Below are 21758 nucleotides of genomic sequence, written 5' to 3'. Positions count from 1 at the left end.
ACCCTGAGATCCATTTTCATGATCTGTCGCACTCAAAATTCAACCTTTCTTCAATCCCCCAGTAATGCAGAATGGAATTTTAATTAGACAGCTCAAAATCACATCATTAGCGTTTCTTTCGAACTTTCTAATTCGCTTTTGTATGAAACATGCATATATTGCAACTTGGATCTTAGTTTGTTGACTTTCCTTGTATCCCGTTTCAAAATAGTAGTTCTATGGATATATCACCTTAAGACACAAATGGAATCAATTACACTTTACTTTCTTTTTGCATTCCTAAAAATGCCTACTTGGTACCGAAGAAATCAATTAAAAATTTTGAGTATCTAATTGGGGCATTGTAAAAATCTTGGCTGTTCTGTGTATTTTGGAGAATTGTGAATTTTGAACAATTATGCTACGACATGAAGAAATATCATTCTGATTGCCTTTATTAAACGAAAGTAGGACTTCGAGATTGCTTTCTGTTCCTTCATCACTCTAGTATGTATAACGAGGCAGATTATGTAATACCGTCGAATTCCGATTTAAGTAGCTCAATACACTTGATCTGGCACCTAATACATTCAGAACAGAATCGGGATAATATACCCTAAATGCCGTATCTTACGCAAAAAAAAATTTCTACACGGAAGCGGCTTGGATACTTTTTGGTTGATATGAAAAATCCTAGACCCCTCTCCTGCCTAAAAAGCGAACGTTTACGTAACGGCCCCTAATCATATCTAGAAATGAGCCTTGATTTTCGATGTTCAATTCCTGCTGCGTTGTAAAAAATGTTTATCCCTAATTGGGGCATTGTAAAAAATCATGGCTGTTCTGTGTATTTTGGAGAATTCTGTGAAGTTTTGTCGACCATACTTGATGCTATGATTGAGAGATATCATTGTGACAGGAATAGAACCTAAGTAATCTTAAACGAGAAGTAGAACTATCAATTGCCTTTCTGTTACTTCATCACTCTAGTATGTATAATGAGGCATTCATGTCATACCGTCGAATTCCGATTTAATACAGCTCGATACACCAAATCTGGCACCTAATACATGCATAGACAGAATCGGGATAATATACATAGATACACTAAGTCAAATCGTTGTTATATACTTTATGTGAGGCTAGGAATTAGGATATACATCAGAAACTAACCTTGAGAGCTTTAAGTCGACGATCCAATTCCTGCTGCGTATGTAACTAGTCCTTCGAAGATGTTTATCATCATAACGCAATGGAACTTGACCCTGACCAATAAAAATAAAGAAATCTCAAAAAATTCACATAGTTCCATATTCGTCCTCATTAAACTAACTTAATTAGTTACAATATTCCATTTCCTGTTGATAACAAAATTCAAATTAAAGGATCAAAAGTCAGAATGTCTATATGCGTCCGCCTAACTAAACAACATTGTGATTAACTTGCCAATGTGTTGAAAGGTCTAAACGACTTCACGTTTCCTAGCACACGACATTTGAAACTAGTCGTACAAGTTTTAGGAATGAAAAATTAATTGATTACTTCATCGAGGCCCTTTGTATCACTTCCGGAAATTTTTTGAATATTTTATCAAATCAATATTCAAATTTTTGTTGGAATTAAGCACTTGTAATTGAACTGGATATGACTTACAATTTTAAAACGTGATTATTTAGTTCCAATGCCGATGTAAAAGGTTAATCACCCCATTTTGGTAACACAGAACATCTTACTGGACAGTTATTTACACTAAAAACATTTTATTGCCAATAAATTGTGTCAAAATATCTTTTAGGTGCCATAAAATCAGATTCAGGAACGACAAAATTTTGTGATTTTCACCATATTTCCAAAAAACTTTAGTTTCGTAACTTTCGTCGTTTACATTTTGCCTAGCTCAGATTTATTTAAATTTTGCTTATACCTTGACATGTGCATTTATTTGAAAACCTTACATAAGAAGTAATTTTATATCTACAAAACTCAGCGTAGACTTAGCTGTGGATGATGAATGAATGTTGAATTCGAGAATGTGGAACTGATCAAAATTGTGATTGATGAGTTCGGTAAGGCACCGTTTTGTCGCCGTATTATCGGTAAGATACAAAATTGCCCTGAAATCACCGTGACTGTTGTCTCCGAGTGATTCACTGCTTACTTACTGAAAGCTAACCTTTACCTTAGTTTTACTCTGGAGATGATGCACTTGTGACTATGTTGTGACTCTCGGGAACTCTACATACAGAACAGCAAGTTTAGTCTCATGGGTACTGGTACGAATTCGTGTCAACGACGAAACATTAGATCATTATATTGTCTTGATCTTGACTGATCCAGTGGACAGCATAAAATGAGCTTTGTTGTAGAGTTCGGCAGCAATTTAATCAAACCTACTTAGATTAATACTTTCATCAAACTACTCTTGGTAGAAAGCTGTACTTATAGGCGACTCTTGTATTGGAAATTGGCAAACCAGCGATAGCAAGCCATGGATAACAGTTGTTCACTACGACTAGAAAAGTAAACCAGGTTAACCTTTAAATATGATTAAAAAGAAATGATCCGAATGATCCTGGATCAAAGAAGATCTCCATAGTAGGCAACACTCATGTTGCTCATATGTTTACATCAAATTTCCATAAATTTCAAGCATATGAGATTATATCATTTATGACGCAAAATCCTTTTATCCATAATAAACTAGATAATTGCATTAACTAGAATCTCTAAGTACTTACTGATAAAAGCATTGAAAGTGCATTTAATAAGTCAATTATCATAATAGCTTTTCTTTCATAAATTCTCGATGACGATACACGTGCTTGAAAGTTGATGTTCTCTTTAATAAGCATTTTGTCATAGAACAGTGAATTACAACCTACAAAAAGTATGTACTCAAATTAAGTGATGAGGAATGACGTGATTATTTTGTATTGTACTCAAAAAATCGTAGTGGGCACGTTGCTCAAGCACATTTTAAGTTGTATCCTTACGTCAGTTAGCAAATATTGACTAATTTACTACACGAGATAGTTAGTGTGCATCTATAAACAGTTTCATTCATCTTTACATCTCAAGGAATTGCAATCGTTGAGTTTCTATGACATTCATCAGCATTTGAAGCTTTAAGCTCACCTTAGTTAATGAGTTTAGCAACAGCAGTAACTCTTAAAACGGTAAAAATGATGACTTAATCTTACCAAAAATTCGCGCAATTCTTTCTTCTTTTTCTAATCTGCTGGATATTTCATGAACAAGCCGTAAGATTGCGCAAAATTTTTGCAAGATCTTCTACCGGCTTTTTTGGCATCAAAATATTTTTAAATCTTCAAGCTGTTGTTCGAGAAAAAACATCAAGCTGGATCGAGTATGTGGAGCAGAGTTGTCTGACTGGTTTTAACATGATATTGGCACATGAAGATTCTTTCGGATTGTTGTTGGACAGATTAGTTAGTCAAATTCCTGAAGCTGTTTCGAAGCAGGATCTGTTAGGTACCTTACCACTTCCAAGATTCTAGAGAAAAATAAACACCTTCCTCACAACATAACCCGAGTGGGATTTGAGCCTACGTCCTTAGATTTCTGATCGCATGCTCCTACCACTGAGCTACCGGGGGTTGTTAAGAAGCGTAGCACAAAGCATACTTAAACTTTCTTTCTCTGTAAAGTGCTCATTTAACAGTTCTTATCGTTGTATTAGAGTAACTGCTATAATTTGAATCTGGGGTTGCCGAGTAGATTATCCTGTCATCTCAATAGAAGCTTTTAAAGTCCAAATCGGAAGCTGTTCAGCCACTTCTCATACACCTTATGTATCACAAGGAATCAATAGGATCTAATTATCATCATTCCAAGCATAAACAAATTAGATACAGAAAGAATATTAATTAAGTATTCCGCGTAGATCATAATTTAAACCACAAACTAGTTGCTTCTTCTATTTACCCTACACAAATCGTGTTAGCTAATTAAAACTGTCAAAAACCTTTTCATATGTTTTGATGATAATTTGTTAATGCTCACGTGTGGTGATTTAGTTCTTCATTCATATCTACATATTATCTAATCAAGGTATCCAAGCTATTTCTGTATCTGATTATAGCTTGCCTTTTGCAACATTTGTGTAAACAATTTTTGTGTGTTTTTCGAGTCATTAGTGATAATGAAAAAGTGATCGGTATTTCGAAAAGTTCATTAACTGTGCCTGCTCATACTTAATATTTTTTTTGCAGTGTAACGTCTGGCATGAAGCAAAACAAACAAGCAGAAAGTTTAAGTTTACATTTTTTGTTCGATCACAGCTTCACACTGGATATTGTGTTAACGCTACAGAAAGAAAGAGACGAGCAAATATCTTTTATTTCTCTTAAATATGACGGTGACCATGAACTAAAAAACAACTTTTACTATCACATTGCATGCATATGGTAGATTATGTACCCGAAAGGACATTGGAAGAAAGACCTAAATATTGAAGTTTTATTGGAATGTTTAAAGGGGTTGGTGACTAATGATGTCCAATTATTCCCGATCGGCGCAGTATGTAATGACTTGATATGTATGACAGCTTCCGCGGATAACACAGACTTTTGTTGATGTGGCATGATTCAGTTTTGTGTCTGTCATGGTGTCGTTATGTCTGTCATGGTGTCGTTGTGTCTGTCACGGTGTCGTTGCGTCGTCATGTTGTCATTGTGTCTGTCATGGTGTCTGATGTTTGGGTTGTACTTCCACCTAAACTGACTACAGTTGCTGAACTACATTTATGGCTTTAGATAGGAACCATTACCTTGTTGATACGGTAAGACGTGTGGGTACCCTGACAGCCTCATTTCGGCTGATTTTGGTGCCCTTATGGAACTAGTCTCTACCCGATCAGCATAATACTTTCTGTGCTATTTTGGAACTAGTCTGAATCCGATCGGCATGTTGCTTTCGGTGTTCTTATGGAACTAGCCTGAATCTGATCGACATGCTGCCATTTATGACATTAACATGGCAACCAAGCAACAATTCTAACGACTATGATGTGACTTTCTGAAGAACTGCATACTTTATCGATAATTTTATAACAAACACCTAGCCAAGAGAGAGAATGCGGGAATATTGGACCTAAAAATAGACATTATTTGATAACAGATCCAAGAAATTCCTTAATTTTTTAATGGAACAAACAACATCGTTAATTGCAATATGGTTAATCTCACAATATTCAGTTGGTATTCTAAAATTAACTTCAGCTGATTAAATAAACATGTTCAGTTCCAATGAAAATGAAAACATAATCGACAGTATCAGGTACCTGATAAAACTACTTTATATAGACAAACTCATTCAATCATTGAGGCAATTTAGTAATTCACATTATGCATTCTCTAGCTACATATATCTAGATTCAAAAAATTTGTAGTTATTTAAAAGATCTAGAACATGCTAATGCTCTTTCTTAGATAACTCGGAGAAAATTACAGTCATTTTACATACAAACGCATTATTATTCAATGACGAATTATCTCATCACGGAAGGTGGAAGTTAAGCGAGTGAAGTATAGAGGCGCATTTGGGTATTTGTTCTGTTATTCTGTCTGATCTGAAAACTACTTTTATAGAGTAAAAGTTCAACTTGACACACTGCAGCCAAAGATCTCGATGATGACTTGAGTAGGCTTTTCCATGCAAAATCCATGACGACTTCGAGCTCTCTGGCAGCTTTCAAATCTAGAACCAGACAGAAAAAAGCGCGAAATCAGTCAAATGATCGAAGGTTATCCAAAACGTTTGATCAGTTCCGCATTCTTGATTCTGATAGCTGTAATCCAAATAGAACTAGTCAATCGATCCGGTCCCAAGCCGACTAATTTCTGAATTCGGTTTCAATCCAGCACCATGCCAGAGTCACGTGACTACAGAGTTCAATGGCGATCTAGTTCTTATTGTCTAGAATCTAAAGCTTGCTCTCAAAACTACCTAAAGCATCAACAAGTAATAATTAATAACAAAAAAGTAATTACAATTTACAAGTTTCCAATAATCATCGCCAGCAGCTCCAACAAGTTCTCAAACTCAAAAACTGAATATTTGGTCTAACTCAGTGACCTCGTGTTAACCATTCGAGAATTTTTGGGGCATCAATGATAATAACTTGATTTGTCAAAAAACGCGCATTTATTAAATTATTTGATAAGTCAGTCGCGCGACAATCGACCTTTGGTCACATTTTTCAAAACAGTAAGCATTACTTCCGAAATATTATGACTCAAATCTAATCTAGTTGAATGTAGATCTACTAAAGTCTAAGGTTTGAGTATGATGGAATTTGGAACTTCCAGCTTACGAAAGAGTCTAGGAAATGTTTGGTAGCAGACGATAAGGTTTATGCTGTAAATAATTCGATTGTTTTATCGTCTGGATCAGTGGTGGGCAACCTTTGTGCCACGGCACACTAGTGTACCGCCTATTACTTTTGGAAATGCCATGAACCATATGTCGTGTACGGTTTCGGTCACACTAGATGTACCGCGGCACACAGGTTGCCCATCACTGGTCTAGATTGATTGACATTCATTCCACCTTATCAGTCATTGATATTAAGATATAAAATGTTAAGCAATCGAGCAATGATTCTTATGACTAACATAGCCATGATACTCAAAACATCCAAAAATAAAGTTGTATACAGCATAACAGCACAATGACGAACACAATTGCATCAGTCGCTATAAAATTTTAATGCACAATATTTTCATAAGAATGCGCACAAAAAAAAAGAAGGCGAAACAAGCTTAAATTGCATAGACAGCATTAAAAATGTTCTGGAAGAAATTTCATCAACTCGATAATAATGGAATTAAGAAAGAAGAGAGCGAAACACATCAGGCGATACTGAAATACTCCAATCGTACGATGATCGTATGATCAGCACAGCGAAAGAAAGGAAATTGGATGGAAAAAAAATTTGAGGCATAAAAAACAAGACCAAATAATAAAGCAATAACAAAGCAATCAATTGGTGGTCGTCCGGAAGTGATGTTAGGGATGAGATTTGATGTTTGGATGACATACCTTATTATGTGATAGATTTGGAGTTGCACATGATTTTTGATCCTCTTCCTTCCTCATTAGGGATTCTTAAGTGATGGCCGTCACTTCCAGATGATCCCCACCAAGTCGTCAATATTCAAGTGACATAAAGTCTAGAATTAAGTTTAATTTTTTTCGTGATAAGTTACAATCATTCGATGGAAATTAAATTACAATTGACATGCACGATGTGATTTTTTAACAAAGTTACCTGCTTTAATGACCCCTTATTATAAATAAAGCAACTTGAATGTCCGTTAACAAATGATCATGCCACTATGAACTGACGAAATTTGATTGGTCGCTTTGAAAAGAAATAAATATTTTTTGCACTTGTTGCTCTTAATTTATAGCAACTGAGTAAAAAGCACCAACAACACGTGAAAAGAAGAGGAAAAAGTGTACAAAAGAAATTGTGAAAATTAGCTTTTATTAGGAATAAGTTTTTAGCGCTTCGGTGATTTAATCTAGTCGATGACGATGCTAATATTGAGGGTTTTTCTTGGGAATTATTAAATATACATACAAATGAGAAGTAAACAATAATCATGATATATTTACAGGATTGAATTACTACTGTCAATTATTCTGGGAATGCCAAGTTATTCAATTTCAGAATTGTAAATCTTCGGATTTATTTTAATCCTAGGATTTAAATAAACCCTCGGTTACTGAGTTAATTATGATTCGGCCAAGAACCGAAAACTCGCATTTCCTGCATTGTAGATGCTCAAGCCTGCATTTATCGGGTGCATGGTTCCCCCAAGCATGCAGTCCTGCATGTTTGAAGGATAACAGAACAGCTTTAAACCTTCAGAATGTGCAGCAATTAGCCCTCTAAGCATTTCAGTCACGAACGTATGCAATCAAGTTTAAATAAATCGGACGATTAAGACTAAACCTAATATGAATCACCTGACTCCATTCCCATTACATAATAAACTACTACAATTGATTCCTATTATGCAGGATTTATCGACACTTCAATACTTAATGGCTTGTCTCACCATGAGACCGGTAATTTCTAATTGATAAATTTTCCATTCACGCAATTACAGTTACTTCTTTTGCATGATATGCAGCTGCACATTGATGAGTCAATTAAGATTAATTCAACCTGAATATGAATGACTAAATAAGTTAAGGATTTGACGTAATAGTAATTAGATTGAGATTCCTGACATTTCTGCATACCTGTGCATTGTTGCCACATTTGCAGAAATCTTATCACATCCAAACATCGTACGAGGAACGAACACAGACAGACGAATAGCATTGAAAGGGTCATCTGTTTCTGAAGAAGTATTCTATACTTTATAAACAAATACTTTGTCTTGTGGAATGTCCATTAATGATGTTTGAGTCAAGTATAGTTGAGGATCGATTCAGGAATGTGTTTAAATGATGACAATCAATATTTCCTATTGTTGATTCCCGGGATGAAAATTGATTCAAAACTGAAGACGTCCTGAACTCGAGAATTGATCGAAATCGTCAGGATCCTACAGTTCTCATTGATCAGCTATGAATCAAAAGACGTTAAGCCGATCAGCACAACATGATTACTTGGACACCGCAACTACGTCGCTGTTTCAATGCTACGACGCATATCTGCAATGATGGCCCCGTGATAACTGATTTCGATCTATTTTACAGACAAAAATAAGGTTCGTTGTATTCTGCCAGTCGACAGCTGCTAGTTTCTTTTGTTGTTTTTCTAGTTCCATCATGATTTGATGGCTTTAATCTTGTTCCTTCAATTGGAAATCATTCAAGCACTAAGAAACTTATAAAATCAGCATTTTAGTCACTATCCCACTACTTGGGTGAAGTTTCTTACAAAATATGCAGAAGACATCGGATATGAAGCAGGATGATGTCCACCTACGTCTATTCGATGGAAGTAATTTATGAACGGTCCCTAATAAATTTTGAAATCAATTTACTTAGTAACATACTTTATAAGAATAAAAACCTTAAATTGTGTCTAAAAATCAATACGACAAAAACATTGAAATACAGCCAAAGACCTAAATATCCGACGTCATAATGTGAATAACCCTTTATAATTTCTTTCCATCTTATACTTTTTCGTGAGAATGCTACTAAGGTGATCGTGAACTTGGTCTAAAAATAACGACACAAAATGTATGCGGATAAATTAAAGAGAAAATGTATACAGTCCGTACTTATTCATTCAAGTACTTTATCTAGTTATTACTAATACAATGCACTCATTCATTCATTCATTTATGCAATATATGCGGCATATTTTTTTGTATACAAACTTAATAGAATCAGATGATTTTTATTTATTTTGTTTTTTTTTTTCTTTCCAGACGAACTTATAAACTATAGTCAGTCAGGCGTGCAGGGTGAGATAGTGACAGCAATGTAGATCAAGCTAGACATTTTATCACCATAATTAATTAGTGATCACTTGATGAAAACATGACTTATTTTTTATATAGGACAGAAACGAGCGAAGCTAGATCAGCTGATGTAAATTTATTTGCTGTCCTTGTTATTTTATTAGTTTCTGATTATTCGTCACAAATTGACATCACTGGGGGGAAAACACCTTAAAAATGATTTGACGTTGCATGAATTTTAAGTCCAAAGTATAATTCAATGAACTATAATTTTTTTTGTGTCTAGCCTTAACTGGTTAAGTTAAATGCTTGTCTAATATATAGATTAAGCATTAAATCTCATGCGTTATGTTGATTTAAGGCAGTAGCTTTTAAACTTTATGTAGCGAAACAGTTTTGATGAATTAAGCTGAATTATTTATATTCAGTGACATATCAAGGTACAGGATTGTCAAGGATTAGGATAAAAATTCAACAACCTCGAATTCACACAGGAAGCATTTCGCGAGTTCTTGTCAGCTTTTCTTATTTAAATAACGGTTTAGTTGTGGATTTATAAGATAGTTGATGGTGTTTGATATGATGACTAATCCAGTTGAAATTTTTTTGGAATTAGGGCGACTAACTTCCAATTCTGTGAGAATTGCGTGACCAAGGATATATCAATGCAATGTACCTAGCTGGTTATGAATCTCAATTCACTTGGGACATTGGGTTCTGGTGAGATGCACTCCAACATGTCATTCCCGAACAGCACGATGGGACGATTCATGGAATCGTCAAGGCGGGTCTTGATATTAAAAGGGCAACGAAGTGGTGTCCTAACGGCTATGTTGCTTGGAATTATAGCTCATCTTCTCCGATCAAAGCTAAGTCCTTCTGTTTCAACCAGCAATCTTAATCCTCTCCTGGCAATATTTCAAGAACTGCAGAGATCTGTACCAAAAGATAAAACAGTTTAAGCAGCCATGACTATACTTGTTCAATCAATTTTAATGTGACTGAAAAAAAATGTTTCAATAGATTTTATTAGCACTTATGCTAAAGTTACCTTGACAGATTGTTAGTTACTTCATGCAAAAAAATTAATAAAAACACAATCAGATTCCACTCCAGTTGTTGCCAGTTTACTCTTTATTACTTCTTCTTCCTGATTATTTGTTTTGTTATTTCTTTTCTTTTCTTTCTTATTTTTTTCTTCACAACTCAGTATATCCATTACAATTCTCTCAAAAAATTAGTCATATCCATTTATCCATCATTAAGATCAATGTATGTAGTTTAGTTTAGATTCAGTTTACTCTATATCAAATTATTATTTTTCATAAAAATCACTTCACATAATTGTTTTACTTTCTTATTATTCTTTTTATCGTTATGCATTACAATGCAATCTTTTCATCTCATTAAAAACAGTATTTAGTATTTTTAGTTTAGGGGTCGTTCATCTTATTAGGGGGGTTCTAATGCATAATGACACTTACATGACGTATCCATAAAGATGACAATTACCCCTTAGATCGAGATTTTTACAGAGTACCCCCCAATTATGAGTTTTCTTACATACTTAATAAATTGCTGGATACGCCACTAGTGACAGAGGGGTCTCATGGACCTTATCTTACGAACACCCTTTTTTTGGAATTATTTTCATCTTAATTTTCCACGTGTGATCACAAATTCATTTCCACTTTTTTATTCTTATTTATTCCTTAATTGAGAACATTTGTTATTAACAAAAATTGTTTGAAGAACTAAAATCACTTTACTTGTTATATCCAACAAGTTTAATATTTCATCTTTAAGAGAATTCTGTGACAATGAAGGCTCATTCATTTCAGTAAAACAATCAGTTATAGCTTCTAATTTTTTTTAAAATCTATTTTATCCCTGTCAGTATATTCTCTTAATAGTTTTAACTTCTATCCCGGAGTGGAAGTTTTTTTTTTAATTTTATTTAATTCTTTTTTGTCATCCAAAGTATTTTTTTATTTATTTATATCAAAGGGAATGAGCATTCATTGCCATAAGTTAATCAAATATGTATGATGATGTGGGGATTTTGGGATGGACGATAATAATGAAGGGCAGTATAAATTAGATCTATATAAATCAACTTGCAATTTGTGATGAGATGCAACTCATAAACGCCAACAAACTTCCTTTTCATTAGGATCCATAGCTTAGACATTCCATTATTTTTTCATTAATTTATTTAATTATTCACTTAACTATTTTACTGATCCTCTCGACAATATCCATTATATATCCTTTGTTGCGTACGTTAAATGAGAGAAATTTTTATCCATGATTTATGATTCAAAAAAAACATTGAAAGGATCAAGTAAATCACTTAAGGAAATTTTTAATTATATTATTGATTCACTCTCGTTATCTCATTGTATTTTTTAATTATTTTTCGATTACTACACTAATTAATTTAATTATGAATGAGAATAAAATATTCATTCTTTGTTTTTTTTTTCTTTAAAAATCTCCCTTAAGTCTTGTAAAAATTATTATATCCAATCTTGTATTCCATTCCACTTATTAATTGAGTTTGCATATGCATCATTAAATTCATCAAATTTCATTGAGATGTCCTTGCCTTGAATGTAAGTCTTGAGATTTAAATTTAAATCCAAGGATTAATTTTTGTGCGCACTTTCCAATGGATCTTTTAAGTCCAAAAATCACAATTCAAATTTTAATAAACCGTTAAAAACGAATTATTCGATCACGTGTTGGAAAATTTGATCGTTAAATGTGAAAGATGCGCTTTTCATTCTAATGGCTTAACTTATTTCACATAAAGCTTAATTTCTAAGTTCAAGGAACAAGTTCAATTCAATCAAATCGATTAGTTATTGCAAGTAGATTGTCTGTAGTCTAAATTTTGTTTAATTTGTCAATTACACATTTTATTTTTTTCATGCTTTATGGCCGGCAAATTAGCGCACAACGAAGCGCATGCTATACATATGTTTTAGAGAGAACTGCAATTTCTTCACACATTTCTTAGCTATCCATGAAACTCTGCATGGATATTTTACATAGCGATTACATACTTTAATTAAGCCCTTCAAAATATAGTTTTTTTATTTGTTCACATTATCCCAGATATTTTTTTTAATATAATTGCCGGCGCCGATCGTCTTTACAAGAAATTAATCATTTATAAATCATATCTTGGAGAAATTAATCAAGTGCTAATCTAATTAAATGTTTTTACGCGCATTTTCCCATTTAGAAATTTTAATTTTTTTTTATCGAAAACTTGACTTATTTTTTAAATTTTTTTTGACCGTTAATTTGATAGGTCATAAGTGTTTAGCTTTTAATCCTGATTATTTGAGTTGCTCTTCTACTTGTAGAATGCTTAGGGAAAATGCGCAATCGTCTCGCGAGCTTGCAGACGGTTTCTTTTACTAGGTTTTTAAACAAGTTGTATTACAATTATCGTATAATGTTTTTTGTTTATTATTATCTTTTTTCAGCTTCAAATCATTCATTTTTATATCAAATACGATGTTATTAAGAGCGTTTATAGGTTTATTTTTTGTTGATTTTGCTATACCGCAAAGGTTTTTTTTACTTTGTTTTTCAATGTTTAAGACACTAATTTAGTGGGATATATCTTCTTATCTCGTTCTATGCATAGCAAGTTCTCTGAATTTCACAATTTTTTTTCTTTTGTTTGTTTTTGCCTCTAAATTTTTTTTTTGTTTGTTTTATAATTCAATACTTATTGTGTGACCAATGCAAAAAGGTTAATCATATTTATGAATTTCAACGTAGTAATTCTGTTGATGAAAGTTTTCAATGCCGCTTATTGAAAATTTCAGTTGAAAAAAATGAGTAAAAATTATATCGAAATGTTTAAAAATGAGTCGCTTAATTGAAGCGACTATTGGAAATTAATCATAAGTAATGTTTTTTAATTGAAAAAAAAAAATGTTGCATATTTCTCACATCTTTGTGTGAGAATCACCGTACTTATTAATGTTTAAAAACGCTCTTATTTTGCAGCCACTGGCTGTGGTGTTTGAGGCTGCTGAGTTTGTTGGCCTGGGTTATTAGTGCGTCCACTATTGTTCTGCACATTGCGATTATTATTGTTATTATTACGATTGTTACTGTTTCTGTATTGTGGTGGAACTCCTGGACGATAATTTGGGCGATTGTTGTATTGAGTTCTATAATATCCTCGTCCTCTCATGCTACGAAGTGATTAAAAATCATTAATAAATTTTCAAATTCAAAAGAAAATTTTAACGGTTTTCAGAAATTCAAATCTGTTTGCATGTATTAGTTTGAAATTCTTTTGACCGTTAAAATTCATTTAGTACTTAAAATCAATCAAATTGTCTACTTACTTTCCTCGTCGGTTCATCGATAGACCGAAAGTCTCACTGTTAATTTTACGCTCTTGACGCCAGTCTGGGCGATTTTGCTTGCCTTTTGAACGCTCACTTGCTTCGCATGAAATATTGTCAAAGAAGGACTTGTTCTTGTCATATCCAATAACATCGTCACCTTCAACTTCATGGTCAGCTCCTGTCTCATTTCCAGAATCATCCTTCTTCTCAACTTCTCCATTAACCTGTTTAAACAACAAATTAGAATTGATTAGTGACTTGTTATGAACAGTATCAATTGGTTTTCCCCGAAATGTTATGTTATGTCCTCACTGCCAAGGGTTTCCCAGAATTTTTTTGATTATCAAGGGAAAAAGTGTTAAATCAAGAATAAAATGCCAAATATGAGATATAAAATAATAAAAAGCTAAATCACCTGCTCTGGTTTATTTTCTTCAGTTCCCACCTTCAATTTCGCCAATTGTGTGCGTAACTCTTCAAATTTACTATTCGCTTGTTCAAAATCAAATTCATTTTCAAACTTGAGCGTGTTTTTGTTATTAGGATTAGCTCTTCCTTGATTGGTTTGTGGAGCGCCGTTTGGCTTATTCTGATTATGATTATTTGGTCGATAATACTGAAAATAGCATCATTAACAATTTATGTCATATGTTATGAGAGTACAGTGACTTACATTTGGCGCACGCATTCTTCCGCTGCCTCCTTGGTTGTTTCCACGCATATGATTATTTCGATTATTATGATTATGATAGCCACCACGTTGGGATTGCATGCGTTGATTGTTTTGCTGAAGGAATAAAAATATAACGGATTTTAGAAATTTAAAATTCAAGGGATTTAAAAATTAGAGGGACAAGAAACTATGACTGAATATTTGAATTTTAAAACAACGTTATTGACTTACGCGATATCCTCCCTTGTTCTCGTACATTTCATTGTTACGTTCAATATTATTGCGATCATTACGCTCATTGTTGCGATCATTATTACGATCATTGTTTCGGTCATTACGTCCAGAATCTCGTCGCTCATTATTATGATGCATATTATTATGATTCATGTTATTGTTTCGTTGATTTCTCTGCATTCGATCCTTATTTCCAGCATTATCGCGATGCTGATTTGTTTGTACGCCCATTTCACTTGTTGGCGACTTTCTTGCATTTGGAGTTCCCGAACGTGAATCTAAAAGTGATTTTAAGCAAAAGGCTTATTTTTTTTAGATATGGAAATGATAATAAATAATAAAAAGAATATTAAACTGAAAGCAATAATATTATGAATCTAGTGGCAAACTAAGAAAAATCAATGGTTGTTCAATGATGATTGGTTAAAGAGGATGTCTGATAAGTCTCCAGACATGTGTGTGATGTATAAAAGATGCATGCTAAAATATACTCTAAGCCAGTTTATCAATAAATTAAGCAATGTACGCGGACTTGCGGAACGGAAGCGCATTTTCACGAACATTTGTTTTGAAACAAAAAAGAAATTAAAGATCATGCGTAATTTAATTAAATTATAAGAGAAAAAAATGAGAGCTCAAATGGATCTGCAAACCTTGGCTTTTGTTGCTTTGCTTTCTCATATTATTAGGAGCTGTCGATTGGGAATTTGACGAATGAGACGTCGACTTTTCAGATGATTTTTCGATTTTAGATAACTCACTGGATTTCTTAGAGTGCACAGAAGAAGTTAAAGTGTTGGTCGTGTTACCTTGTTGATTCGATTGCGATTGTTGCTGCTGTTGGGATTGATTTGGAGATGGAACAGCTTGTTGAGGTGGCTGTTGTTGCTGCTGCTGCGGAATATTTTGCAAAGGATTGTTATTAGCTATATTAGGTGGCGGTCCTTGCATTTGATTGAAAGGTGGATATTGACCACCTTGTGGCTGCATTGGTGGAAAGCTTTGTGGAGGAAATCCTTGTTGTGGTTGATTAGGCGGCAATTGCATTTGCATAATAGCTGGATCATTAGGAATGGCGACATTGTTTACAACACGAATGTCTTTTATATCTGATCCACGGAACAAAATATAGTCATAGACTGTTGGTTGAGGTGCAATTGGATATGGTGTCTCCCTATCCTCTGTTCCAAACGATCTCACTGTGATTATAATAAAAGAGTTGTTGAATTAAAGTATACAAAAAAAATTGTAACTGATAAGAATTGAATGGCAAGAACACATTGCAATATATATACAATAACAACATTCATACACAATTACCGTAAAGAAAAAAAAAAGAGATGAATCATTATAATATCGTGTATGTGTGTGCGAAAATGCTCTATTTTCTTTTCCCATTCGTTAGCGTTTCAAACAAAGACAATGTCTTGCATTTCACATTCTTTACTGTTTTTATTTTCGACAATAAAGTTGATATGAAGACACTCTAACCCTTCTAACCCCCAATTATGATGTTTTGGATGAGCTCAATCGCGATATTCCGGAAGTTTCGAATAAGGAAAAAAATGAAAATGGAGCAATACAGTTCACACAATACGACTTTCTAATTTCTTTCATCGTGTCTCGCATCACTCATTTAAAAATATTGTATTAAAATGAGTACTTACCATTAGCTAGAGCAATTGTACACTCTTGTGGATCTACAGTAAATAATCTTCCTTCATATCGGATATCAGCCTTAGATATAAGACTAATCTTTGAGCCTAATTCAGGCATCATTCCAGTTGCTGCGCTCATTTTCTTCTTATCTCTCTATCTCACGCTCTATTGATGGTAAAATCAAAATTTAAAACTTTTAAAACACTTGTCGCTTTGTGCCAATCGCTCACTTATTCTGTAATTAAATGGATAATCGAGCGGTTAGTTATAATAAAAGAAAAATTTTCTTTTATAGTGTGAGAAAAAATAGCGCATTTTTGTGACGCAAATCTTTAATTGCATATTTCTCACAAAAATCAATATTTTTCAAACTCTTCTTTAATTAAAACCATAAATAATTATGTTAACTATTCCTTAAAACTATTTTAACTCACTTCTGAAGCGTATTTAATGGTAAAATTAATGAAAGTTATTCTTACCTATGAAAAAAATGAAAGTCGACAAGGAAAATGGTTTGATCGTAGTTTTGGCCCTTTAGCTTTCTGTGTTCTAAATCGTAATAACCCTGTGCTAAACTTTTCAAAACCCTATTTTTCTGTTATTGCACAACAAATCTTAATCTCTTCTATTCATGACTTATATACCATTAATTTAGTTGTTTAGACTATTACGAATGTTGCTGAGATCACTGTAGATTTCTAGAATAAGGTTACTACGCATGAAAAGTAAAATTAAATCAAATCAATATTTTTCAATTTTCAACGGTTGAAATAATTTCAAATATTTCGAATTCACTTCGAAAATTTTTCTATTCAAGGAAAATTAAGCCTGTAATATTTCCTTAAAAAATCTATTTTCTTTAATTCCACTAACTAATTTAAATTATTCTTTTGTTAGAAGACGTCATCATTCTTCACTCGGTGCCGCGGCGAGTGTGATTGGATTAATAACGAACGAAAACAGTCAATAAAAGTAGTAAGGAAAAAATCTCTGATATGGCTCTTCGACTAACTTCATCACTCTTAAAATCAGGCAATGGACAGGCTTTACAGCAGGTAATTACTAACAAAACAAAGTTGTGAGCACTGGATCATCATGAAAAGGCTGGAGTTTAGTCAGATTACCGATCAAAAAGCTGAAAAGTTGTGCAAGAGGAAAATTTTTTGTCGCAGACTAGTGAAAATATTTTATTTATTATGAGCTAACACAGCATTTATATAATATAGGAGGATAGAAAAGATGGAAAACATAATTATTCCATGATAATCCAGTGAAATCAAGAACATAAAGTGGTTTTATCCGCGTAAAACTACGAAATAATTAGTGATTTAGATAATGTTATGCAATCTTTTTCATAAATGATCCAACTCACAAAAAAATCCTTATTATCGCACTGCTGACCGTAATTAACTGATATTATGTGATTTATTTTAGCTGAACAAATTTTCAACATCAACAAAAACATGGAGCCGTGGACAGAAAGCTGTAAGATACAAGATTCCTTAATTAATGTCTATCTTATAGGTTAATAAACGGATATTATTCGATTTATATAGTTTGCAACATTCGCTGGCATGACCATTGGCGGTGCTGGAGCTCTTTTGTATGCCTTAGAATCATCTGTTAGTGCATCAAGCGACAATGTCCATTCACCCCATCAAAACTGGAGTCATAATGGATTAATTTCTTCATTAGATCATGCAAGGTAAGCTATTCTACCTTTTATTGACACTTCCAATATGTGATTTAATGTTATTTTGTAGTATTCGCCGCGGTTATGAAGTCTATAAGCAAGTTTGTGCTGCATGTCATTCAATGCAATATATTGCTTATCGTAATCTTGTCGGCGTTTCACATACCGAAGCCGAAGCAAAGGCAGAAGCTGAAGAAGCTCAAATCAGAGACGGTCCTAATGATGTTGGTGAATACTACATGAGACCAGGAAAGCTTTCCGATTACTTCCCAAGTCCATATCCAAATGAGGAAGCTGCCAGAGCTGCAAACAATGGCGCTTATCCACCAGATCTTAGTTGGATCGTATCAGCACGTAAAGGCGGTGAAGATTATATCTTCGCTTTGTTGACTGGATATTGCGATCCACCAGCTGGAATTAATTTAAGAGACGGACAATACTATAATCCATATTTCCCAGGCGGTGCCATTGGTATGGCTCAAGCATTGTACAATGAGGCTATGGAATATAGTGATGGAACACCAGCCACAGCAAGTCAATTGGCAAAGGACATTTCCGTTTTCTTAAAATGGGCATCAGAGCCAGAACATGATCAGCGCAAGAGAATGCTCATCAAAGCAGCTGGTATCTTTACAATTCTCGCTGGACTTACTTATTACATTAAACGTCATAAGTGGTCAGCACTTAAAACAAGAAAGATTGCATACTATCCAAAACATAAATCGCAGTAAAAAGCTTTGTTAGATAACGCGCACTTAAACATTGCGAACACCGTTAATTATATTTAAAAAAAACTATTAAAATGATATGTGAAACAAGATGCGATTCTTTTCTCTTCCTATGTTCGATTAACAAGCAATGGCAGAGAGAAAATTTAGTATAATAAATCAAATGGAAAAAGATTAAAAGAAAAATTCATTAAAAACATAATTTCAATAAACTTATTAACAATACAACAACAACATGAATTCCTGCGTATTGTTGTGTACTTCTCTGTTCAATCGAGTAGTCATGATAATCTATTGCAAATTGGTTACAAACTGTAAATTTTACTTTCCTGAGAAATAATAAAAAAAATAAATGAATTAAGGATTAGACGAGAAACATGACTCTACTCTATGACTGTTTACAGAGCTTTGTGTATGATTGAAGTTGCTTGGTCCTCAAAGCTTCTTGTTTGTTATGCTGATTTAATCTACTCAATGTTGGTCCTTGCTTGCCAACGAAGTAAGGCCGAACTGAGCAATTGTGATCCATCAGCGTCTACCAATTACCATTACCAAATGCCATACTGTCTCTATCGCTAGCTTCCTTCCAGCGTGTTGATCCATTCCTTAATAACTCCTACATTTCAATAACAAACACGACTTTTAAAGTTTTCTTAAATGCTTTTATTTTAGCTGATTATAATTATGTATTCCAATAGTTTCCTCGTTCACAATTTTTTGCAGGGGAAGTAGGGAGGAATAGATAATAAGAATTGCATTTCTGATATTCATTCTAGTCTTGTTATCGACTTTTAATTTATGCTTTCAGTTAATTACTTTAATTATCATCGTATTGAGAGATAATAAGACAACAGTCTACAGACTCAGACTCAGAGTTGCTATGACAATTTCAGATGCTTTTTCAAATTGAAGCTCATTTAACTCAGACTTTCGTTAAATTCAACGAACTTTTCAGATTCAAAATTTAATGGACTCATTTCAATTTTTTAACGAAAGTTCAAATTTAAAATTTAATGTCCGTTAAATTTTTGAATTCAAAATGACCGTTAAAAATAGATATCAATAGTCATTCTATAAAAACGTCACTGCAGCTCAATTCAATCATGATAAAAATAAGAAGAAATGCACAAATTATGCAGATATGCGCAAGTAAAAAAAAAAGTCATGTGCCAATTATCAACTCTGAAATCTGATGATACAATTAAGTAAGCAAGTAAAGATGTGAAGAATAATTTAATTTTTTTATAAGATCCACGCGAGAGACATGGACTTTAATTTATTCATTTAGAAGAGAGAATAATAATAATAATTATGTGTGTGTTTCATCAATAGTATTCGTTTTATCTTTTACACAATAAGACATATGATTTCATTATAGTATCTTTTTTGAAATAAATAAGCCCTCATGAGACGAGAAAGAAAGGAGAACTAATATAAAATGGAAATAGAAGTGATTCTAGGGCGGTGCTCTAAACATTATTAAGGGATTTTCGTTATATCATCTTAAACCATCATCAAATGCCATTCAGCTTTCCTGTTTTTTTCATTTTTTTAAACATAGTTTTAAGTTAGCAAATTCTTACTTTTTTTCATATTTTAAATGTTTTTATTATGTTTTTTTTTATTTGGAGAATTAAACTTTGCGGACACGCATAATGAATGTTGTTCTTTAGAAACTTGAGCCTTCTGGAGGCTGAGTGAGCTTTAAATTATCCTTAAGCGTCATAATTCTACGGATTTCCTGCAATGTTGTTTTGATTGTATAATCACGATTCCATCGGGCTAGCATTGGAACTAATCTGTGATCAATCTGTACAAGAATAGAAAAAAATAGAAAGAAAAGGCACAAGTGAAATAGAAGAATGAGGAATAAAAGGAGGGCGAATTACATGTAATTTATATTTATTACTTACCACACCGGTCTGACTGTTTACACAATTAATATTGATTTTCGTAAGAAACTTCAACGTTGGTGGATCGTCTGGATAACGATTACCGCATTCTACTTTTAATGAATATATTCTATTCTCAAAAGGTGTCTGAAATCATATTACGCATTAGACGTGCCATTAAAAAATCAAGTCTAAAAGCTACTTACCCTTGGTGGACCAATAATCATTCCAGTCCAATGAGTCAAAGTCATATCATCATCATTTTCTAAGCCCCAAGAAATTGTGCCATCACCAACACCTTTTTGTCCAGCTTCAAGCTCTTCCAACAAGCGAAAATTTCGCGGAACCACTTTATTATGTGATCATAATTCGTTTAATGGAATGATGACGACGATTGAAAATGTAATTTTGGAAATAAGAAGAGAATAAATATTATTTAATTAGCCAAAATGATTTTAAGAGTAAGAAGGATGAGATATAATATGCACAATACATTGAAACGAGAGTATTAAGGAACAAAAAGAACTCCAAATTTTTTTCTTTCTTTTCGTTGTTCTGTATTCTTTACTGGATGTGATTAAATCACGTAGAAGGATTATGCAAATATCTGACATAATTATAGTTAAACTACTATTAAGGCATTATTGATCATAAGATGATTAAATGGATTTAAATTTGCAGCAATAATGGATACAGAAAATGTGCATTTTTAAGAAATTTCATCAAAAAAATCTTTAACTTACCGACACCAGACATATTTCTTTATTTTAGTACTTCTACTCGACTCTGCTTGATCGTTTTACGATATTTAAAGGTCGATCAACACTTTACACTCAACAAAATTATTAAGAAACTTGTAAAATGATTATAATGTTAAATTATATTATATTTTACAAAATTTCAGCAAAAACGGGGTGTTTAACTAGCTTAGCTTGTTTTTTGCAAGGGGTTTCTACTGCCTATTGTGCAAAGTTTGTCCGTGTGTCCAATTTACTGTTTTTCTGTTTCGACTTATTAAATGATTTTTTATGTGCTGGAAGTCCGTTTTATGATAGAAAATGATTGGTTT

General features: G+C 33.2%; 3 protein-coding genes across 6 annotated transcripts; 1 reads left to right on the top strand and 2 right to left on the bottom strand.

Annotated features, from left to right (window-relative positions):
* Positions 1-10536: 10536 nt before the first annotated feature.
* Positions 10537-16973, bottom strand: tral (trailer hitch). 4 transcript variants are annotated; one of them, XM_070642985.1, is made up of 8 exons: positions 16856-16973; positions 16385-16611; positions 15371-15916; positions 14715-14995; positions 14484-14597; positions 14226-14426; positions 13808-14034; positions 10537-13651 (listed from the first exon to the last, which is right to left on the bottom strand). In XM_070642985.1, exons 2-8 carry the CDS (start codon positions 16512-16514, stop codon positions 13450-13452), a joined length of 1701 nt encoding a protein of 566 aa, XP_070499086.1. In that variant the 5' UTR covers positions 16515-16611; positions 16856-16973; the 3' UTR covers positions 10537-13449. The 4 variants fall into 4 exon arrangements, with proteins under 4 accessions (XP_070499086.1, XP_070499087.1, XP_070499088.1 ...); XM_070642986.1 differs by having other exon boundaries at positions 14226-14399; XM_070642987.1 differs by having other exon boundaries at positions 14715-15019; positions 15527-15916.
* Positions 16974-17124: 151 nt separating this feature from the next.
* Positions 17125-19173, top strand: Cyt-c1 (Cytochrome c1). The gene is made up of 5 exons (XM_070643344.1): positions 17125-17206; positions 17274-17431; positions 17811-17861; positions 17933-18081; positions 18140-19173. Exons 2-5 carry the CDS (start codon positions 17372-17374, stop codon positions 18798-18800), a joined length of 921 nt encoding a protein of 306 aa, XP_070499445.1. The 5' UTR covers positions 17125-17206; positions 17274-17371; the 3' UTR covers positions 18801-19173.
* An 856-nt stretch (positions 19174-20029) lies between these two features.
* Uev1A (Ubiquitin-conjugating enzyme variant 1A) lies at positions 20030-21637 on the bottom strand. The gene is made up of 4 exons (XM_070643148.1): positions 21433-21637; positions 20896-21038; positions 20711-20836; positions 20030-20607 (listed from the first exon to the last, which is right to left on the bottom strand). The coding sequence occupies exons 1-4, from the start codon at positions 21443-21445 to the stop codon at positions 20467-20469; spliced, it is 423 nt and encodes a 140-aa protein (XP_070499249.1). The 5' UTR covers positions 21446-21637; the 3' UTR covers positions 20030-20466.
* Between the last annotated feature and the right edge of the window lie 121 nt (positions 21638-21758).

Source organism: Chironomus tepperi, unplaced genomic scaffold, assembly GCF_022539635.2.
Source record: "Chironomus tepperi strain 1889 unplaced genomic scaffold, CSIRO-AGI_Ctep_v1 contig_309, whole genome shotgun sequence".
NCBI classification, from domain to species: domain Eukaryota; kingdom Metazoa; phylum Arthropoda; class Insecta; order Diptera; family Chironomidae; genus Chironomus; species Chironomus tepperi.
Note: the sequence above shows the minus strand (reverse complement) of the source record. Positions and strands in the feature narration are given on the sequence as shown.

Coding starts and splice junctions, on each gene's coding strand:
- Uev1A (XM_070643148.1), bottom strand. Junction 20,837..20,895: donor TGATTATTGGTCCACCAAGG/GTAAGTAGCTTT, acceptor ATATGATTTCAG/ACACCTTTTGAGAATAGAAT. Junction 20,608..20,710: donor TAAACAGTCAGACCGGTGTG/GTAAGTAATAAA, acceptor ATTCTTGTACAG/ATTGATCACAGATTAGTTCC.
- tral (XM_070642985.1), bottom strand. CDS start 16,514: ATGAGCGCAGCAACTGGAATGATGCCTGAATTAGGCTCAAAGATTAGT. Junction 14,598..14,714: donor AGAACAAGGGAGGATATCGC/GTAAGTCAATAA, acceptor TTATTCCTTCAG/CAAAACAATCAACGCATGCA. Junction 14,427..14,483: donor GAAGAATGCGTGCGCCAAAT/GTAAGTCACTGT, acceptor TGCTATTTTCAG/TATTATCGACCAAATAATCA.
- Cyt-c1 (XM_070643344.1), top strand. CDS start 17,372: ATGGCTCTTCGACTAACTTCATCACTCTTAAAATCAGGCAATGGACAG. Junction 17,862..17,932: donor GGAGCCGTGGACAGAAAGCT/GTAAGATACAAG, acceptor CGATTTATATAG/TTTGCAACATTCGCTGGCAT. Junction 18,082..18,139: donor TCTTCATTAGATCATGCAAG/GTAAGCTATTCT, acceptor GTTATTTTGTAG/TATTCGCCGCGGTTATGAAG.